The sequence below is a fragment of the Zootoca vivipara genome, chromosome 14 (genome assembly GCF_965207765.1).
Source record: "Zootoca vivipara chromosome 14, rZooViv2.hap1.1, whole genome shotgun sequence".
NCBI classification, from domain to species: domain Eukaryota; kingdom Metazoa; phylum Chordata; class Lepidosauria; order Squamata; family Lacertidae; genus Zootoca; species Zootoca vivipara.
The window spans coordinates 17,198,748-17,220,742 of NC_142597.1; the positions used below are offsets into that span (position 1 = coordinate 17,198,748).

The 21,995-nt window shown below is 45.3% G+C and overlaps 1 protein-coding gene across 3 annotated transcripts in view; it reads left to right on the plus strand.

The window, feature by feature from the left end:
• The window catches only part of SIK3 (SIK family kinase 3), a 94,456-nt gene that overhangs the window by 38,972 nt on the left and 33,489 nt on the right, over positions 1 to 21,995 (plus strand). For 2 of the 3 annotated variants that reach the window (XM_060268640.2, XM_035140145.3), the window contains exons 2-3: positions 17,139 to 17,255; positions 19,366 to 19,429. In XM_060268640.2, the coding sequence (XP_060124623.1) occupies positions 17,139 to 17,255; positions 19,366 to 19,429 (181 nt within the window). Of the gene's footprint in view, positions 1 to 338; positions 423 to 17,138; positions 17,256 to 19,365; positions 19,430 to 21,995 lie in introns of all 3 variants that reach the window. The other variant, XM_088658035.1, reaches the window with a different exon arrangement.

Consider the following 21,995-nt stretch of genomic DNA (forward strand, 5'->3'; position numbering starts at 1 on the left):
CATGTGCAACTTGTGGTTGACCCCCGTGCTGAAAACTTGTACCATTCTGCCAGGCCAAGTCAGATCCTCCCAGGCAGACTAGCAGGGAACTCACTTCAATATATTTATCATTTTTTCTCCTTGCTTTTCAATGTGCCCCTGCCCCCAACAAGCCCCTGACATAAACTAGGTTTTTTCCCCCTTTGGCACACAACTGATTTCCTGGCATTCAAGGCCAAGGCAAACATCTTGGGAATAGGTTATCTGCAACTTTCTTCAAACAATTAGGATAAAAGTGCAGAGTTTTGGTCAAGAGCCAGGTTTGGGGTTCCTAAATGTATATCACCTTTGTCTTCCAGCTAAGAGCTTCCTTTCTTGGAGACAAAAGAGAAACCTTGGACCAGGAGACCAGCTAGAGATTCCATTCCAATCTCTCAAAAAATGTATTTATTTCATTCATTTGGTTAAAGTACTGTTACTCTACACTTCCCTGCAAAAAGGTTCTCAGAGGTTACAAAAATCAGATGCAATACAGTCCCTGCCCACAGTCTACAGCAGAGCTTTCCAAACTGTGTGTCGTGACACGTTAGTGTGTCAGCTGCAGTATGTAGGTGTGTCGAGCAAACACTCCCCGTGCTCCTCCCGGGGCTGGAAAGGGGTTAGTTTAACCTCCAGTTTGCTAGTAAAACTAAATTAAAGGTAAAGGTAAAGGGGCCCCTGACCATCAGGTCCAGTCGTGTCCGACTCTGGGGCTGCGGCGCTCATCTTGCTCTATAGGCCGAGGGAGCCAGCGTTTGTCTGCAGACAGCTTCCAGGTCATGTGGCCAGCATGACAAAGCTGCTTCTGGCGAACCAGAGCAGCGCACGAAAACGCTGTTTACCTTCCCGCCGGAGCAGTCCCTATTTATCTACTTGCACTTTGATGTGCTTTCGAACTGCTAGGGGGGCAGGAGCAGGGACGAGCAACGGGAGCTCACCCCATTGCAGGGATTCGAACCGCCGACCTTCTGATCAGCAAGCCCTAGACTCTGTGGTTTAACCCACAGCGCCACCTGGGTACTGTGTCACAAAATGATGTATGTATGTCTGAAAAGTGTGTCACCAACATGAAATTATTATTATTATTATTAATAATAATAATAATAATAATAATAATAATAATATAAGTAAGTAATATATTATTATTTATACCCCGCCCATCTGGCTGGGTTTCCCCAGCCACTCAACAAAATATTAAAATACAATGTGGTCTATTAAACATTAAAAGCTTCCCTAAACAGGGCTGCCTTCAGATGTCCAAAGCTTGGACAGCTCTGGTCTACAGTCTGAAAGACATGGCACATATGGGAAAAGAGATGGGGAGGGAAAAGGCAAGTTTGGGCACCAGTTCTGCAATGGAATAGTTCAGGCAGTCTGATGGAAAGACGGCTGCTGATTGACAGGTGGTAGAAAGCCAGAAGCAGCTTGTCTCCCAGCACAGGCGATGGCCTGCTTCCAGATGGCGTATGGTACGACCTATTTCTTATAAGGTTCACACAAATGATTGAACCAATCTAAAGTGCAGTAATAAGAATGTGTAATTTATCCTTTGGGAGGTGGTGGCGGCAAGTCACATCAGGGGATTTCTGCGGGGAATGCTGCGACTAAGCTGTTGTGCGTCGCTGCTGTCTCACTGGTACTCCTCTGCTGCCATTTCCTAGCATGCCATTGGTTTCCCAGGCAAACTGGCCACCTCTGCGAAGCTACAGATTGGAACAAAGACTCTTAGGGTTGGCATGCCAGACATCTGGCAGATCCTGTCAAGTGACTGCCTAATATTTGATGGCAGCCAAATATTGTCAACTATTCTCTGAATCCAAGAATGCCACACTTTTGCTAGTGGCTTGCTTGTTAATTTCCTGGTGATGTCATTTGTTAGCCAGGGCAGGAGTGAGAGCTGTTTGGCTCTTGAGTTGGCAGAAGTCAGTTCCAAGCCTCGCAGCACAGGAAAGCTTCTCCTGCTGGCTGCCTGCTAAAGATAAACACAAGGAGTCAGCAGTAGTGAAAGGGTAAACTGCAATTTTCTTAAAAATTGTAACTGTAGGGCAGCCTTCCCCAACCTGATGTTTTGGACTACAACTCACATCATTCCTGACCATTGGCAATTGTGATTGGGACCAAGAACATTCGAAGAGCCCTAGAGCTAGAACAGACTAAATGGGCTCATCTAGTCCAGCTTCCTGTTCTCACAATGGCCAGCCAGTCTGCAAACAGGATCTGAGTGCAACAGCAGCATTCTCACCATTGATGAGTCGTAGCAGTTAGTACGGTATTCAGAAGCATACTTCCTTTGCCAGTGGAGTGGAGGTAGAACATAGTCATTATGGCTGCAGCGTTCAAATTTTGCCAGGTACATTTGTGACCAAGTGAAGATGCCTGGGTGCCAGGATGGCGCCTGATGTCTCCACCATCTTGGGGATTCATGCTTGGGGATCCTTGGACCTCGACTGTTTTCACACACTAGCAATACATCCTGTAGAATTCTATCCGTTATATTTTATCTGCACAATCAGAATGAATCTCAGGAACCAAAAAATCATATTGAAAAATACAACCTCAAAATGGCAACTAGGCATTCCATTTTGGCGACTATAACCCTGGTTTAAGGAGCCATTTGGTGCCTAGCTTATACAGGTGAAACTCAGAAAATTAGAACATCGTCGAAAAGTGCATTTATTTCAGTAATGCAACTTAAAAGGTGCAACCAATATATGAGGTAGATGCATGACATTCAAAGCAAGATATGTCAAGCCTTTATTTGTTGTAATTGTAATTATTTGTCGTTAGGCAGGTCAATTATAAATGGAATGTAATTAATGAAATGTAATAGCGATGTTTATTTTTGTATTATTGTAACTATTTGTTTTATTACTGTGGAATTTCCAAAAGAAAGCATTTGTAAAAATTAAAAGAAAAAATAATAATAAGTTGCATTACTGAAATAAATGCACTTTTCGACGATATTCTAATTTTCCGAGTTTCACCTGTATATCTGAGTTTCTAACACTGTGTGGCTGGTAGCTGTTCATATCCCTATACTCCATGGTAGCTGAGTTTAACAACATCGGGAGGGCACTTGGTTGGGAAAGGCTGCTGTTGCGTGATCAAAGCCAAAGCCAAGGAAAAGAAGAATGTTTCAGTGAGTCATTCACTTTTATAGAAAACATTCCTAACACTGGTGAAAGTTGGAATATAAACTGATATTTTTAAAATAAAAAACAAGGTTAACTTTTGTAGTGAAACAAAGAAATTAACTAATCTCTTGTAAGTAGCATAGGCATCAAATATTTTTATTATTAAATTATTATTGCTGAACTAATCCCATATGCAACTCCCTTCTATTTTATCTGTCCTTGTATCAAAGGTTTGTGTTAGATTTGATTGTGGTTTTATTGCATATTTAGTGTTTGTTGATGTTATGGATGATGTCATGGCCACTGGCCAGAACAGTAAAAGTATGATTTCATTTCATTTTGTTGTGCTAATGAAGTGATTTTAAAATATTTAGCCTGTTTAATTTGTATCCCTCACCTTCAGCATAAATTGCTAACAGAGCAGTAAGAAGAAGAATGAGTGTAATTTATTGATAAAATAAGGCATAAAACTAATTCAGTAAATTAAAACAATGAAGTAAAATTTCAGCTACCTATTCAGATAGACTGGAAAACTGATCTATGCTAACCTAAGATCCCAACAGTAGCAATTCTTAAAAGCTGGGAAAAACAGAAATAGTTCCCCGTGTTACCTAAATGTTTGCAATGATGGTGTCAGGTGGACCTCTGAGGAGAACATTCCAAATGTGAGAAGACACCTCAAAAAAGGTTCTCTCATGGCCATTAAATAAAAAATTCTCTTGCTCCAGTCGCCACTCCATGAAAGTCCTCAGATTACTCTGTCAGTGGATGGGCTGATTGATATGGGGAATGGTGATCAAACAAATATATGGGTCCTAAGCTATATAAGATTTTAAACTAATGCAAGCACTTTGAATTGAGCTCAGAAACTGACTGACAGCCAGTGGAGTTGTTTCAATACATGATCCCTTTGCCCAATCCTTGTTAGCTATTCTATCCACAGTGTTCTAGACTAGCTGCAGTTTCTGAACTGTCTTCAAAGGTAAAGTGCATTGCAGTATTCCAGTGTTGAAGCTAATAGGGCATGGATAACTGGCTAGGCTACCTCTACAGAAAGGGCTGCAGTCCAACCCCCATTGATAAAAGAGCCCTTGTGACACGGAGGTTGCTTGAGCCAGAAGAGTGAGAGATTAATAGCACTCCCAGATCTAAACCATTCAAATGCCCAACCCTATGAGTGCTTAAGGGCCTATATTCCAAACATGAATGTGCCTTTGGGGCCTTGGTGTTAGGAACTGCTAAATAGCAGATACTTGACATTTTGGATTCAAGTCCGAGGGAGCAGGTGGTGCTGTGGTCTAAACCACTGAGCCTCTTGGGCTTACCAATCAAAGGTCAACAGTCTGAATCTGTGTGATGGGGTGAGCTCCTATTGCTCTGTCCCTGCTCCTGCCAACCTAGCAGCTTGAAAGCATACCAGTGTAAGTAGATAAATAGGTACTGCTGTGGTGGGAAGGTAAACGGCGTTTCCATGTGCTCTGGCTTGCGGCAGGACGGTAAGTGGCATTTCCATGCACTGTGGCACTTGTAACAGTGTCCCGTTGCACCAGAAGTGGTTTAGTCATGCTGGCCAGTGTTTGAGTTATGAAAGCTAGGAGCTAAATGGCACCTTAAACCTAGGTTATGGGCGCAACAACGGAATGTCTAGGCACACATTTTTTATAACAAGAACACAAAGCTGAAAATGAATGAACTGCAGCTAAAATATTTTGTTAATTTTTCACATGGTCTAGTCCTTCCCCTGCCCTCCCCCCTAATATTTTTATGAGGGTCTCTTCTCTCATCTTCAGAGAGTAGGTGAAAGTGGGGAGGCAGAAAAGGGTCCTCCTTTCCTTCCACTCTGGAATTTTCATCTGAAATTTTAGGTGCAGTACTGTGCCCAGAGCTCAGAAACTGCTCACATTAATGACATTCCCTGCCACAAAATGTACCTAGAACAATGGAAGTTTTGAACACTAATGCTGGCCACATGACCAGAAAAGCTGTCTGTAGACAAACGCCGGCTCCCTCGGCCTGAAGCAAGATGAACACCGCACCCTGTAGTCAAGTTTGACTGGACTTAACCATCCAGGGGTCCTTTTCCTTTACCTACCTTTATCCCCATGAGCAATGATATTTAGCTGCATCAGAATGCATTCTTCTCTCTTTCCCTCCAGTCCCATAGTTCAGGTGGATTGTTACCTTTTAGCCATATTAGTTCTCGTAGGAACTGCCATGTACTGAAGTGAGGGATATGTAGAGAACTTTTCTTGGGTGGCTGCCTCTGGACCTTGACTGGGTGACTAGGAAATGCAGGGGTTCACCTCAAAGAAGCAATCATTGGAAGATGTGCACATTTGGCTTTCCTGTTTCCTGCTATGTGATGCAGAAACCCAGATTGCATTCTGAGGATGCTCTTCAATGACAGTGAAGTTCTTAGGAAAGGACTGGGTGGGGAGAGCCTCCCCAGAGACTCCTTCTGGTTGAGTTGTGAGTGCTTGAAGGTTCTCTGTGCTGGATGGGAATGCTTACCTCTGAACCTTTTCAGTTCTGTGCTCTCCCCAGTGAGGTCTGCCTGGTGCCATCTTTAATGCCCTCCTTGCTGAATGTCAGAGACATGACTGAGATTTTCTTGTTCTAGCAGACATTTTAAAGTAGTGTTTGGTTTTATGATAAATTTTGATTGTTTCATTGTCCCATTTTTTGTGAATAGTTTTTATGTACACTGTTTAGAAATGTGAATAATTAAGCAGTATAGGTCTTAAGTAATATAAAAAAATTAACAACTTTTTGGCACCAGGGAAAAACTTCTTTCTTCTCCCAAGCCTTTGATGGATCATGATGATTGTTGTTGTTGTTTTACTGACTCTTTTCTATGGAAATTAGTATGGGTTTTGTTATAATGTACAGTATTGCTGTTTTTTTCATGTTTATGTTCTGCTTTATGTTTTTAAAGTCAATTTGATATGCTTTACATACCAAGCAACTAATAAATTGAATAAATCAAAATAATAACTGGCAGTATGTGTGCGATGTACCAGGTTACTGAAGTGAACTTGTCTTGTCAATTACCAGAAAAGCTGGGTTCTGCTATTCAGCAATAGGTGACAGTTTTTCTCCAGAATTAAATTACTTCAAAATAAAAAAATTCCTTCCAGTAGCACCTTAAAGGTAAAGGTAAAGGGACCCCTGACCATTAGGTCCAGTCGTGACCGACTCTGGGGTTGCGGTGCTCATCTTGCATTATTGGCCAAGGGAGCCGGCGTACAGCTTCCAGGTCATGTGGTCAGCATGAAAAAGCCGCTTCTGGCGAACCAGAGCAGCGCACGGAAACGCTGTTTACCTTCCCGCTGTAGCGGTACCTATTTATCTACTTGCACTTTGGCGAGCTTTTGAACTGCTAGGTGGGCAGGAGCTGGGACCAAGCAACGGGAGTTCACCCCATCGCATGGATTCTAACCGCCGACCTTCTGATCTGCAAGCCCTAGGCTCTGTGGTTTCACCCACAGCGCCACCTGCATGTCGCCACCAGTAGCACCTTGGAGACCAACTAAGTTTGTTATTCGTATGAGCTTTTGTTAGAGTTGGTCTCTAAGGTGCTATTGGAAGGATTTTTTAAATTTTGTTTCGACTACAGCAGACCAACACAGCTACCTACCTGTAATTAAATTACTTCCGGTAGGGTTGCTACATGTCCAGGAAAACCCAGACATGTCCTCTTTGGGGGGGCAATATCCAGGTGGGTTTTTACATTTAAAAGGAAATGTCTGTTGTTGGGGGGGGGGCTCAGGCTGCTCTGAAAACTGCAACCACTGCTAGCCCGAGCAAGGCAAAGGGGCAAACGTGCGTGGTGACATCCCCTCATGCCTGTGCACCTTTTTCCCCGGCTTGGGCTGTCAGTGGCTTGGGCTGTCCTCTTTTTTGCTCTTCAAGTTCTAGTAATCCTGCTTTAGGAGTAGTATAATCAGAAGTTTGAGGGAAGGGAGGAATGCTTGTGTTGCCTGGAAGGTCAACTTGGTATCTCTTCGCCCAGAGCAAGGAGAGAAAATAAAACTGAACTACAGTGTCTGATAAACCTTATACTACTTTGGCCATTGTAGACTGTATGGTGACTCCTACAGCTAGCTTTGGGGCTCCTCTCTGCAACCGCTCGGCATTGTCAATATTGTCACCTGTACCATCAGCCATGCACAGTGACCTGTTCACAGATGGTGGTGTATGTGCAAGAAAGGGAGGTGGTCTAGGATAGCACTTTTCTCTGCTCCAGTTTGCACTAGGTAGCTTTTGCTCTTTGCTAAAGGCAGGCGAGAACATTGTCAGCCTGGGGGTGACTGGTACAAGAGGATAAGTATGCAAATACCCCATTGTCCTGTGTTTGGAATGCATTGCCACTTAACAGAATTATTTGGTAACTAGCTGGCCCTGCACGCGTTGCTGTGCGTTAGTCTATGAAATGGAGGGTAATAGCCCCCCTTCAGATCCCCCTGAGCCTCAGAGTCCCCCTGAGTCGAGGCAAGATACTGTGGAGAGGGCAGGTTTCATCCCTGTGTCTCCCCCCACCCTGTTCTGACCCATTATGTATCCCTGCTCCCTATTCGCCCCCCCCCCCAGGCAGGCCCCTACCTCCACTTGGCAATGTGTGACCTGCGATCCGGGCACTCGCCCTCTCCCTCCCCCCCCCGGGCCTAGTGGAGGCCTAGGAGCCTGGCAGGGGCCTAGGGGCCTGATAATGGCCGCCTTGGTGGTTTCAGTTGCTTGGTTGATGATGTCATTTGGTTTGTGGATGTGGCTTAGATTTCACAGGAAGGGAGGGGATGGAGGAGGGTATAACGCCACTTGAGGGAGCTGTTTGACTTGGTGGAAAACCAGGTCTATACCTGCCCAGGTGTGTGATTTGAGGGATTTTTGTCCCCAACAACGCTTGGGGAGTGGCCTGGATCGTTGTGTCAAAATTTCAGGACGATCGGTCAAGCGGTTACTGAGAAAAGTGTAACACGCAGTTTCACAATTTTTACATTTATATATATATAGATAAACTCCATGGCAGAGAGATTTGGGTGTGTAAGGGTCTAATGCAAACAGGGCTTTACTGAGACTGCCTTGAAACTGTGGACAACTTGTCCCTGTACCTGGAAATTGCAGGCTTACAGGAAGTCTGACAGTGTGAGCTGGGGCAGGCACAGGAAATAGCAGCTTTGCAGTTGGTCCCTTTTATCCAGAAAGACTCTGAGACTGTGCCTCTCACCCTCTTTGTCACTAAATGCACCCAACCCCCACAGGGGAGAGCACCAAGGTTTTGGATGGGCTGCCTTCTCAGGGGGTTTACATTTGCCACTATTAAAATGCAACCTCCCCATCTAGTCAGTGTTGGGCCCTTTCTCCACCACCACCCCTGACAATGAGGAGTAGAACAGAGCTCTCAACTCTTAATTGCCCTCAAAAGAATCCTAATTGTGGAACTGGTACAGAGTCTGGATACGTCATTACTTTTGAGAATTGAAAAGAACTCCAGTGCTTTTACAGGAGAGCTTCCACTAGAGCTTGCAAACAGAAGCAGATGGCAAGGCCATGGCAGGGAGGCATGGTGATCGAGAGAGTAAGGGCACAGTGGTGATGCCACCTTGCTTGACTTGAATGTGCAAAAGGACCTTGGCACATGGTCTCAGGCAGGGCTTAGTGACGGCATGCTTGGAAGCCGTGTGCTGTGGTGTGATCCTGAGAGTTGCCCAATGCTGATGGAGGGTTTGTTATATAAGGTCACCAACAAAAGCGTCTAAGTTCAGAGCCTTGTCTCCAGCTGAGATTTATGTGCGTCTGCCAATAAAAATGGGCTCCAGATGTGAGTAAACGGCCCAGAGCTCTTTGAATGGCTGCATTTTCCTCACTTGATCTGGATTTAATTTGAGGCTGCAGAGCAGCAAAAGTGAAACTTCCAGTAGTCGCTTAATACTATGGCAGAAAGGCAGCAGCAAGAGGCTTACCCAGGTGGTGGTGGTGGTGGTAAAATAAAATAAGCCACAAGACTCTCCCCCTCACAGTAAGGTTGCTGAAATTATTCGCCCTAAAGCTCTCTTTAGCTTCCCCACCCCCAAAAGCTTCTGGGCCCTGCCACTCCCCACCCCAAATGTGTGGCAATTTTGTGTCCTGATATTCTTGGCCTGGGGAGTGCTTGATTTGGATTTAAAGTGCTGGTTGTTCTTCAGAGATGGCAGTCTTGACTTTTTATTCTCCAGCTTCCTCTGTGACTCTGACAGGCAAGCTGTGGCCCCAGGGATAATTTTGTAAGGCATTTTGGGCTTGAAGAAGAGTGCTCTTGGGCCAGAGAACTGGCTTCCCATGGCAGTCTGGTTTTCTGAGACAATGGGTGATTATTGTGGTGTTGATGTCCACTACTGCCATCTGTTGGCTGCTTGCACACACAATGGGATGGAAATGCTGCTTCTAGAACCCTGAAAGACCAAGCCTTTACTGGCTTTCACAGGACAGCTTAAGGGGGAGCAAATTTCATGGAAGGCCTGATAACTTGCAGCACTCAAAATAATAGATTCCTTTACTTTTTAAGACATTGTAATTCTCTCCCTTCGATTCAAAATCCCCACAGTGGTTTACAGTAATGAACAAAACCAGGATAAAGTAATGAAAGGCAGTGTTCAACAAGTCTCACCAAAGGGTGTAGGGAATACAGAGGTTCAACATGCGAAAAACAAAAACGTATTAGCCTGTTGCCTAATGACTGCCTCCTAAACGGCAGATGATATTCACACCCCAATAATTAGGCATTTGTAGGGACGCGGGTGGCGCTGTGGTCTAAACCACAGACCCTAGGGCTTGCCGATCAGAAGGTCGGCGGTTTGAATCCCCGTGATGGGGTGAGCTCCCATTGTTCGGTCCCTGCTCCTGCCCACCTAGCAGTTCAAAAGCACGTCAAAGTGCAAGTAGATAAATAGGTACCGCTCCGGCGGGAAGGTAAATGGCGTTTCTGTACGCTGCTCTGGTTTGCCAGAAGCGGCTTAGTCATGCTGGCCACATGACCCAGAAGCTGTCTGCGGACAAATGCTGGCTCCCTTGCCCAGTAAAGTGAGATGAGCGCCGCAACCCCAGAGTTGTCCGCGACTGGACTTAATGGTCAGGGGTCCCTTTACCTTTACCTTTTAACTCCTGGGCCCAGACTTTCAACCTATTCTGGTAGGTTAAAAAAGAGGCAAGGATGGCAAGGATCAAGCAAGCATGTTATAAGCAGTACAGTGGTACCTCAGGTTACAAACGCTTCAGGTTACAGACTCCGCTAACCCAGAAATAGTACATCAGGTTAAGAACTTTGCTTCAGGATGAGAACAAAAATTGTGCTCCGGTAGCGCGGCGGCAGCAGGAGGCTCCATTAGCTAAAGTGGTGCTTCAGGTTAAGAACAGTTTTAGGTTAAGAACGGACCTCCGGAACGAATTACGTTCTTAACCAAAGGTACCACTGTACTCCTACAAGGATTTTGTCCATGTCTACAGGCCAAAGAAACTGAAATGCATGCCTTAATACTAGATGGTACTCTGGACCCATCCACAAACTGTGGTGCTGAACTTGTGGAGTCCAGGTTGAATGGCTGCTGTTGGGCATCTCTTTCAGAATTGCAGTTGCTGTTTTAATAGGCTTCTATGGGCCTTTTGTGACTTTTGGGCGGCACTTGATTGAGCAGACACAGGGCATGGAAGTTCACCTGCATTGGCAATTCGGTCCCCTCTGCTCCTTGTTTACCTGACCAGTTCCCAGCTGATAGGGAGAGAAAAACCTGTATCTGGGCAAGTTGTTATACAGTCGTCTGTGGTGGGAGAACTGTGAGCTTTCTGGGGAGAGAAGGGGGAGCTTCTGTGGAAAAGATGGAGCAAAGAATCAATGGGGCAGGTAAGTTCATAATGTGACAAAGGGCTGCCTCCTTTCAACCTGGAGTCCTTTGTGTAGCTGACCTACTTCTGTTTGTATGGCTACTGCTGTCATAGTCTCTGCACGTGTTAGACAGTGGGATGTCTTGTTCGGTCCTGCTTGGGTTTCATGTTGCTTGAGCAGGAAATATCACTTTCTACAAGAAGTAAAGCTGCCCAAGAGCATTGTGGTTTTTTCTGCTGTTCCTTGCTGCCCATCTGAGATGGACTTGATGGCTTCAAGGCCAAGCGACATGGAGGCCTTTTGCTTTCTCATTTTGAAACATCAATGAAGTGGAAGTGCGGGGGGGGGGAGTGTAGGACTAAATCCTGCCACCCCTTTGTATTGGCATGGATTTTGTTTACATTCTAGCAGGTAAATACGAGTTTCAAGGAATCCTGTCTGGATGTTACTCCCACTTGAAATAGATAAACAGGATGTTTTCGTTGATTCCTCATTGTGCCAAGTGGGTGTTGCCTTCCGTGTAAAGAGATTGATGTTGCCTCTAGTGTGCTGTATTATTATTTTTTGTACACTTTTGTACACTTAGTGGTGCAGCAATAAAACTGCTCGCACATTTGCAAAGCTAAGCAGGATCCAGTATGGTTTCAAATTAGATGGAGGACTGTGTGTTGAGATTCCTGCATTGCAGAGAATTGGACTAGATGGCCCTTGGGGTCCTCTCCAACTCTTCAATTCTATTATTCTGACACTTTAGCTTGCTAAATAGCAGCTCTCCAGAAGCAGAGTCAATCAGGTTTTTCCTTGAGCAGTGCAGGCTGTTAATCTAACAAATGTTTCTGGGTATAGTCTCTTCCTTGTATCTATCAGGAAGTGCAGTTCCATGGCCTGTGTTGCTGTACAACATTGGAACACAAGCCTACAAGGTTGTAAGTGCATTGTAGAGTAGGTAAGAGCAGCCCCGTCTTTTCTTTCTTAGAGGGACGGCAGTGTTAGAAACTGGGATAGAAAAGCACTGGGGTTATGGGCACCAAAACAGAATGTCTAGTTGCCACGGTGGGGGTGTGTGTGTGTCGGCAACACTTTTTATTTATTATTTTGATGAGCATGAATTAATATGCAATTCACATAAGTGACACATCATTATCACATTTTTAACAGAATTATTAATACATGTTTAATTTGGTGTTTGCAATAAAAAATATTGTTGCCATTCTTCAGTTTTCAAAAACTCTACTCTTTATTGTTAAACTCCTTAACATGTTGTCTGTCCTTAACATATACTTCGAAACATCAAAGCACATACATTTCAGTAATCCTTCAGTACCAGCCAGACACAAAAAATGGCACCCAGACTTTTTGAGGCGCTCGCAAATGGGGAATCTTTAGGTGCAAAATGCGCCTGGCGCCCTGCTAATTTTGAACCTTGGACAGTAATATTCAGTTACAGAACCTTGAGCAATTTGGGAGCAAGCAGCGCTATTCCACAAATCAGTGAGGAGTGATCCTGTGCCTCTTGCAACATTTGGCTGGGCTGTTCTCTCTTCAATGGTCCCAAAAACGGCACGCCTGTAGCTTTCTTCTGCCTTTCAGATGGTTTATGGTATAAACATGGGGAGTAGTAGAGCAATAGGGATGAGTGTTCTCACTCTGCTGCTGTCACTGTTCTAGCAACCCTTCATGAGTTGGAGGGCACTTTCTGAAGTGAGGGGTCTGTTGTACTCATGTTGGTGCCCTCCCCATTTTAGAACCCTGATTTTTCCAGGGTTCTAGAATGTGCAGGGCACCTCCGTAAGCAGAGGAAGGTTCCCTGTTTTGCAGTGTCACCCTCCATAAGTTTGGGAGGCAAGTGGAATAGCAATAGTAAGCTCACATTCTCATCCCCACGACTCCCCTGTATGTTTACTGCATACACAGTCTCAATGCCTGTTTTATTTGTGACATTGGACTACTCTTGTTTATCATACTCCTGCAGGCATTATCCTTCCCCAGTGCAATGTAGGAAGGTTTCATGTGCGCGTTTAGCACCGTGGAAGCTGCAAGCCCTCACTGGAGGAGCTGCTTCCAGGAAATTGGCACTTGCACTTCTCTTTTGGAAGGGAATGTGCTTTCAAGGGGAGAGGATTATTTTCATTAAAATTGTGTGGTGTCAACTTTGGAGCCAGGGTCTGTTCTACCCAGTGCTCTTTGTCCAAGTTGTGCTGGAATGGGAATGGCTGGCTGGCTTTCTAATTAGGAGACCTTTCCTGCCTAGCAAAGTTTCCAGTGACTATTAACATGAGGTCTGCAGAGTGCTGGCTGCTGGTCTGAGCCAGAGGCATTTGCACCCTGTGGAATAAGCAGACAATACTGGAGTTAGTCTACAGCCAGCAATTTTCTATGCTGGAGCAGCCGAAAGAATCCCTGGCTTGCTTTGCAAGTGCTTCAGAGTCTTTGTTCCAGCCTTCTGGGTGAAATGGCACGGTGGTGGAAAAGATGTAGCATCCCACTCCAGGGTGTTTGCACTGTGGCGTTTTTGAAGGCGGACAAGCCCAATAGTTACATGCCATCTTGACCTACTTTGGGAAATTGTAGGTCAAAAGCCAAGGCATTCTAGCTTCACTGACTTTTTGTTCCATAATGATAGAGGATCTTGGAACTTGGGAGCAATGCAAGATCAGCAAGAGCCAGCAGTCATGCAATCCACAATATCGGGAAGATTAGAGCACTTGTTTCTGGCTCAGATGAAATTGTTTGCACTTGGAAGACAGCAGTGCTCTTAAACACCCCGAATCACTTTCTACCACAAGTGTCGTAATAATTCAAAACCAGAGTGGTACAGATGCAGGAGATGAAATAGGTGGTGTACCTAGGCAAGTGTGTGAGCAGTTCCACCAGGGCTGCTCCTCTCAGCTCTTTGGCTGTTACTCATACCATCTTTTCAACATAAGCAGTAGACCTCTCTTTGCCTCTTGCTTCAGCAAACTTGAGAATTGCAAGATGAGGAGCAGGGGTCTGAGAGGTGGCACACTGGCAGTTGGAGGGTAGGGACAAGCCTCTTCTGCCCTGGATTTTAGCCCCCTTCTACCTCTAATCCCTGCGGAGGGAGAGCACCACCAGCTGGGTTCCCATAAATTCATTGCTGAGCAATGCAGAGGAATGTTCAACTATAAAACAGCACCACCTGTGAATTAGCATTACTTTCACTTGCTCCCAATAGAGCTTTGAACTCTATTATGCCCCTAACTTCTTCCCAGTAGAGTGTTGGGTAGTTCTCCCAACCTTGCTTCTTAAGCAATTGGTTTCTCAAATTGTGATGTTGAAGTTTGGACAGAAGGAAAGTGGAAGGCAGCTTGGATTTTAAGCACTACTAATTGATGGCAGCATGAGTGCTGGGAGCTGGCATAGTTCCTGCAGATGCTACACACTTTGTTAGCGTCCCATAATGGGATTGCTAATTTCCCTGGGTTTTTGTTTTGGAGTTTCACTACTGATGAGATACTGTTTGTAGACTAGTTTGACACTTAATTGTGGCTGCAGTCCAGTGGATTGAGCAGAATCTGGGTCAACCTGTGCATGAACTTGAGGCAGCTTTGGAGTATATGGGGCTGACTACTCAGCTGCAGTTGGTGGAGACAGTACACCCCATTGGTCACCATCCCCAGCCAAAACCTTGAACTGAGAAGATGACTACCTCCAGGGTTGAGTTGATAACACCTATGGCTTCCACTGAAAATAAATGGGTAATACCGATTGAAGAATCAGGAGCCTCAGAGGGAGGTTTGCCAATGGGCATACACTTTATAATTATCCAGGAAAACTCACTTGGTTAATATTCAGATGAGCTGGGGGTTACATTAAGGCATATTTTAATCCTTTTCTTCCCCAGTAACACTCAGGGGAAGCATACCAAGTTCTCTGACGAATCTTGCTGTTGAAGCTGCAGCATCCTGCTGATCTGTCCCACTGAATTTATAACGGGAGCAGTCATTTGGGTTGGAAGTTGTCTGAATTCTGGAGGTGTCACCTAAAGGCAGCTCTTTTAGCTTGCTCTTAGAGCTCCAGCAGCTTTTAACATTGGCCATTTCAATGGCAGACCTTTGACGTGGTCTCTTTGCCAATGCTTACTGTACACACATGGCTGGTGCTGGTGGAGAAATTAGCTCTTTTTGATCAGCCTACCAATATTCTATACCATATGTTGGAACACATCCACAGCTACATGTGCTTTGGACAAAGTAGGCCAGCAGGCTGGAAGGGAAGGGGTATTTGCTCACCTGAAAAGGGCACTGAAAAGGGGAAGAGGAGAGAGATGCATCAGTGACCTATGATTCTGCATTTCAGGGAAGGGTGGGGTAGTGATGAAGATTTGACTGGAAAAACATTTCGCTGGCTGAGCAGCAAGACAAGAGAGCTGCTGTGCTCAATCTACTTCCCTACCCGTGAAAGGCTTTGCTACGACATTTGTGCCAGGAAGGCAACAGTGACTTGGGTTTCACGTGGAATTGGACATCTCCATGGAGACGGGTAAACAGGCAGCTTCAAACACTGTAGAGCATGCCTCAGTGAGGACATTTGTCAGTGTGGAATGAGACACTTGCTGTTCCAGGAAGAGCACTAGAGGAAGCAGTAATGAATGGGCTGGGTAGAGGACAGCAGCAGATTCCTCTAGGCAGGTGTCACTGACTAGCACTTACCACTAGTAAGCTGGCAATAGTCCTGTGTGCGCTGTTTGCATGCATGCTGGCATAATTCGGGTGTACAGAAGACATTCCATGCTATGAGAAATAAGTGCACGTAACATGAATAGAGTGGCCTAGATCTAGGAAATCTTGAATTTATCAGGGCCTAGACAGGATTCTCTTTGACTACATATGTCGTACTAATACATGTTGGGCTGCTAGCAATCTGGACTCTGTTTTCTAACTATTCCACACTGTGATGGTGGTGCTTTAATCTTCAAAGGACACTGAATTGGAGTTCTTTCTCTCTTTTTAAAAACTGCTTTGGAGATCTGTTGCTTTAGGCTTGCTTCTGCGGGGTATTACACCAAAGGGCTACAACCAGGAGACTAGTCCTGGTTAGAATTATCCATGTATCCTGGAATTTAAGATGTTAAAAAATGGGTGCTAGGTGACCTGCGTTTTTACAACTGGAAAGTGGCCCCATGAGACGCAACTAATTTCTGGTCCATATCTCTAGCAAATGGAATGTTTTGGATGTTTATTGTTTAAAATGATCTACTCCTCTGGGGAGAGAGAAGCTTTACTGGGATTGCTTATGTTTCTCTACATTTGTGGTAAACTTCAAAGTGCTTGGAACTGTCTGTAAAACCTGTTTCCTTTTCACCTCTGCACGTAAGGAGCAAGGCTGCTTGATGTGAGATGTTGCAGACATTCTGTGGAACAACTTTCTTGACCCAATAAATAAGACATAAGTGTGGGGTGTGTATGCCATAGTGTAATGAGAGCATGTGGGAAGGCTACAGGTTCAACCTTTGGCACTTGCATCTTAGGTGTCGAGACTGGGAAAGACCTGGGCAGCGGAAATGGAGGGTGATGGGCTAGATCAGGGGTGGCCAGCTCCCAAGAGACTGCGATCTACTCACAGAATTAAAAACTGGCAGTGATCTACCCCCTTTTGGGGGGTTCAGATCAAAGTTGTTGAACTTTTTTTAGGAAGGAAAGCCCTGTTTTTTGGGGGGTGCAGGAAAAAAGTTGTTGAGTTTTTTTTAGGGAGGAGGAAAGCCCTGATTTCTCAAAGGAGAAAGGGGAACAGCCACTCACTAACAGATCACTGGGGAAACATATAGCCTCATAGAGTAATCTCCGTCTTTCACTCTACAGATTGTGCAACAATGGAGGGTGGGACAAGGGGGCGGGGCTGGATTCTGTTTTACCAACACTCCCGGGGATCTACCAGTAGATCGCGATCGACCTGTTGGACATCCCTGGGCTAGATGGACCAATAGCCTGACTTGGTATTAGGCAGTTTCGTGCAAATCCCCAATAATGACTGTGCCTTTCTTGTTCACCTTTCTTGTGAACAGTTTGGAAACTGACACTTTTGCTATAAGAGGCAATGATGTTTCTGAATTCCACTTGACCGGTCTGAGGTTGTGTTTTCTAATGGCCTGTCTTGCTGGCCCCTTTCAGGTTGCCATAAAGATAATTGATAAGACCCAGCTGGATGAAGAGAACCTCAAGAAGATCTTCAGAGAAGTTCAGATCATGAAGATGCTTTGCCACCCACACATCATCAGATTGTATCAGGTATGAATGCTGTGTGTTGGTGTCCACTCTGAGGATTCACTTGTTAGTGTCCTTGAGGTTTGGGAGTAAAGACCATGGGTGGGACTAGGGTGGGACATGGGAAACCTCCAAATTCAGCTGTTCAACAGGCATTAACAGAGGCAGGCAGCTTTTACAGTGACTGCTGCTGGAATGAGGCCTCTTAGCTTCTTGAGAGAAGCAGCTTTCTGTCAACTGAATGCACATTATAATGTCAAAGATGAACCATTCCAGAATCTGCACAACCATCTTCCTGTCAGCAAGCTCCCACCCACCAAATTGTTTTGAGACACATTGAAAAACCACTCTATCCATAAGAAATGCCCCCCCCCCCAGTCTATGGAAGTGGGGTGATCGGGAGGCAATTTCTTTAGCCTCCGTGGTTCCTCCATACCCATCAAAAGCAAAAAGGACTGCTTGTTAAGTGCCCAAATTTTATTTTCTACTAGAAATGTCCCTTCCTTCCTTCCTTCCAGCAATTTACAAGCTATAAGTTGAAAGATACCAAGCTAAAGCCCTTCTCCACTCTGCTCATCGAAGGTTGGGGGGGGGGGGAGAGAATCTCTCGGCTGGCTAACGTTCAGGCTCCATAATTCACTACAAGGGTCCATTTGGGCAGGGACCCCTTTGAATATGAAGGGGTGCTGTCAGAAAGACTGACCTGGTGCTCCTGTCATGGGGTGAAAATTCCTTCGGACACACTCATTCGACCTCATCCATGCACACACTGCTCCCTGTTACAAGCTTTTTAAACTTTTACACTTTTGTTTTGCTCCGAGTCTACAGAAGAGTGTCTCCCACTGTGCTAGTGTGACATTTAAAGGGCACTTCAGTGAAACCATCCCTTCTGCTCCCCTACCCCCTGTCCTATTCCATGTGTCCTGTTGAGTAATGAGAACCTTAGCAGTTTGATCTGGGAAAACCTGCTTACTGTGCTCTGTGTTGCCATTGTCACTTGCAGCAAGAATCTGTTTAGCACCAGTTCTGCACCTCACTTCTTCTTCATCATCATCTTCATTGGTACTAGTGCAGATACAGTATTTGGGGAACTGCAATGGGAAAACAAGGCAGAGAACCATTACCATTCTCTTGCCTTGATTTTTTGGCTTCCAGCCTTCCAGCCCACTTCTCCCCACAATTCACTGTGCCCTGCATGGTGAGGATATGAGGCCTTCAGGGAACTTGTGGCTGACCAGCCTCTTCTCCAGGAGTTTCCCTGCTACATCTCCAGTGGTCTGAATGACATGGCAGACAGTGGCTTTGTTAGGCTATCTGCATCATTTACCCAAGGAACCAAGGTTATTTGGCACAACAAGAAGGCTTTAATTGGGTGCATTTTTTGCCTGAGACGTGTCAGATATCTGGCCTGGATTAAACAGAATGGAAGGGCCTCCGGTGTGAATAGCCAAGCTAGTTACCTCTGCTGTTGAGATGCTTGAATTGCTTGTGGGGTGTTCTTTGCCTTTGCAAAGAGACACTGCTCCCTTTGCTGGCAAGTCTGTAGCTACTTGAGTGTTTTAAGTTATGAGGTCAACGATGGAGCTTAGCTCCACCTCTGAAAATGCTTTAGAGCATTGCACCTGGATGCTTTTGAGAAAGCAGGGTCTATGGGCTGGTCTTTTTTGCTGGCTAAAACATCCGTCAGGTCATTCAGATTAAATGCCTTTATATAATTTGAATTAAAATGACAGACCCATCCTTATAGGCTTCAGTTACCATATTTGCAAGTTGTTGTTGTTCTTAAGAGGCATTAATGACCCAAAGGCATTCTTAGCATGGCTTGTGGAAGCACCTTTACAGTAACATTGGCCCCTCAGAATGGGAAATGTAGGCTCTTTCAGCTTGGAAAAGGCATCTTGAAAACTCACTTCCAGCATTTTAGCCTGAAGTTTAGCCTGTCTTGTTTGCTTGATGTTTGGGTCCTTAAAAGACCTTGTGCACTTAAGTGCAGCCGCTGGGTGGGTGCTTCTAATTTGTTGAGTGTGGCTCAGTGTATTAAAGATGCAAGTCTCAAAAAGTAAGGTCCAATTAGCGCCAGCTTCCTTTTGTCCTAGGCAATCTCCTTATCTGTCAGTTTTCTGTCCTTGTGCAGGTTATGGAGACAGAGAGAATGATTTATCTGGTGACAGAATATGCGAGCGGAGGGGAAATATTTGGTAAGTACATTTATTGCATTCTTTAATCAGATAATGTACTTAGTCAACTACAGTAAACTTAAAATAGCTGCCCCTCCTCTCCGCTTTCAGCTGAGTGATGCCCTTCAGGTCTTGGAACTTTCCATTGATCAACATATTTGGTAGGGAGGACTTGCAAGCTTCAGTGAACTGGCCTTGTTGCCTTCCTAGGGAGGCATAACATTTAAAAATTGAGGGAGCCTTTCATAACTAAAGGCCTGAAATGTGCAACCTTGGAAAAAGTTTTGCCAGCTTAAAATTCATTTTCAGAACTGGTGGTTGCATTTGATCAGAGCAAAGCTGTTCTGAGTTGGCCTCTTCTGTGGGAAAGATGGAGCTAATGATCCACTGCAGCTTCTGTGAAAATTAAACGGGGGGTTAGTTTGATAAACAGTTGCTAATAAATGGTCCCAATGCATATCTGGCTAGAAAATTGCATTTTCCAGTGCATAAAACTCAATAACCTCTTGGGCAGCCTTGCTAAATCTCCAAAGCTCTCTTGTTAATCTCAAGTATACCTTCTGTGGCTTTCTATTGTGGATTCTGGCTAACAGCATGCGCACATGCACAATACAGCCACATTCTCAGGGCTTTTGTGTCACCTGAAAACACTTTGCCCTCCTTATGGTTTGGGGGTGAGGTGTTTTACAAAAATGGTTTGGGTGAATTGTCATTCTACAAATCTTAGCTCTCTTCCCTGGACTCAGTAACAAGGATAGGGAAGCTGTGGTCCTCCAGATGTTGAGTTTCAACTCCTGCCAGCCTCAGCCATCATGACCAGTGGCTTAGGGAAGGCCACAGTGAGGTTCTCCATCCCTGCTCTGCAGAATTAATCTCTGTGGGGCAGAGGAGGCAGCATCTGATTTACAGTGCCAGGCAGAGCCAGCCATTTCACATTTTCCAGCTGGTTAAGGTTTTTGTTTGTTTGTTATTTTTTAAACTGTTGATAGTATATGATAAGTCAGTGAAAAATGCACAGCTGAGGACTGTTGCTCTGCATTTTTCAAGAGTAGCTACCCGGACAAGCACTTTTCAATTGGAAGAGAAAGACAGGCCACCAGTCTGAGTGTGCCACTGCAGAACAGGACCATTCTTTTGTACTCAGACCATACACGCACACACGTCTGACAGAGATTAGCCCCTGAAAAGCAGACCACAGAGAGCAAGAGCACCTTCAAAGGTAGCTCAAGCAAGCGAGCCAAGCCACAAGCATAGAGTGGAAGTCATCATTTTAAAGGAAGCCATAGGCACTTCTGGTGAAGGTTTTAGTTTTAATTTCTGTTACTTGGTGATATTTTGTTCTTTCATGTAAACTGCGTTGGGGGCCCTTGCTGGGAATGGAAAGTGATATGAAATGTTTTATAATGACATAACTGAAGAAACATTGCTGCATATGGAGCAACTGCTTTCAGCATTTTTAAAGACAGAGTAATGTAAAGTGCCTGCCCATGGAAAGCTGCCTTTATAGCTGGCCAGCCACTTGTCTACCTAGCACAGCATTGTCTGTGGCGACTGACATCAGTGGTCTGACAAGAAGGAGGGGGTCAGGGAGAACTGTTTCAATCAATTCCTCAAGAACATTTTGAAGAGATCTTGCCTTTTGGACTCTCCAAGGAAGACTGCATGGTCTGTGGTTGCCTTATTCTCACTTTTGTTGGGAGATGAGTTGTCCAGTGGAGGGAACACAGAAGCATGAGCTCTCTGCTGGATACACCTGGGGAGGTTTGGCTGGTCAGATGCAAATTGTCTTCAGTAACTCTCCTTTTCAGGGAGCCCCAGCTTCTGTCCCTTGCATATCTGCCCTTAGCCGAGCAGCCTTCCCTCCAGCAAGCTGCCCTGTGTGAGTTTGATCAGGCATCTTCTGATGGTTACTAAAATAACCTTGTTACGTGCAGAGCGGATGGAAATCTCCCCATTGCTTTTGGAAGCCCTTCATGCTGCAGTAAATTCAGCTCGTTTGGAGCAGCTGATCCGCTGCACGCCATCCAACCCCCGTGGCCTTGCTTGCTAGCTGATTGCTGGCAAGCCTAACTGTGGAACCTGCTTCTGTCACCTGGCCTGTGCATCTTGTTTACCTCCATCATTCCCCAGCTGTCTTCATCCGCCACTCAAGATCTACTTTAGCCCTAAACCCCTCATCTGCTGGGAGAGTGAAACCAGAACTTCCTCCGTGTTTCCTAGTGAAAAGCTTCTCAGGAGCTCCAGAGAGGAGGAGAGAGATTTGTTGAAGGAAGCAGAGGCCCAGCGTTTCTCTCCCTTCCTTGATAACTTCCACCCCAAGAGGAGTCTCTTCTAGCTGCTGGCTTGTTTCTGTGCTGAAACAAGAAAGTTTCAGGCAGCTCCCTTAGCTGGCCACATGGCTTCCATTCAGGATCTCTTTCTCTGTATGGGTGACTTGTTCCACTGGAGTCACTGGCTGCACTGTGAGCAGCTCTCAGAGCGGCTTCCCTGACTGCAGCTGTGTTAATAACGCCCTGTCACTTGTTTACACTGCAGCTACTGTAAAAAGGAACCTGACATTTAGGGGGAGGGGGAGGAGACGGCTTAA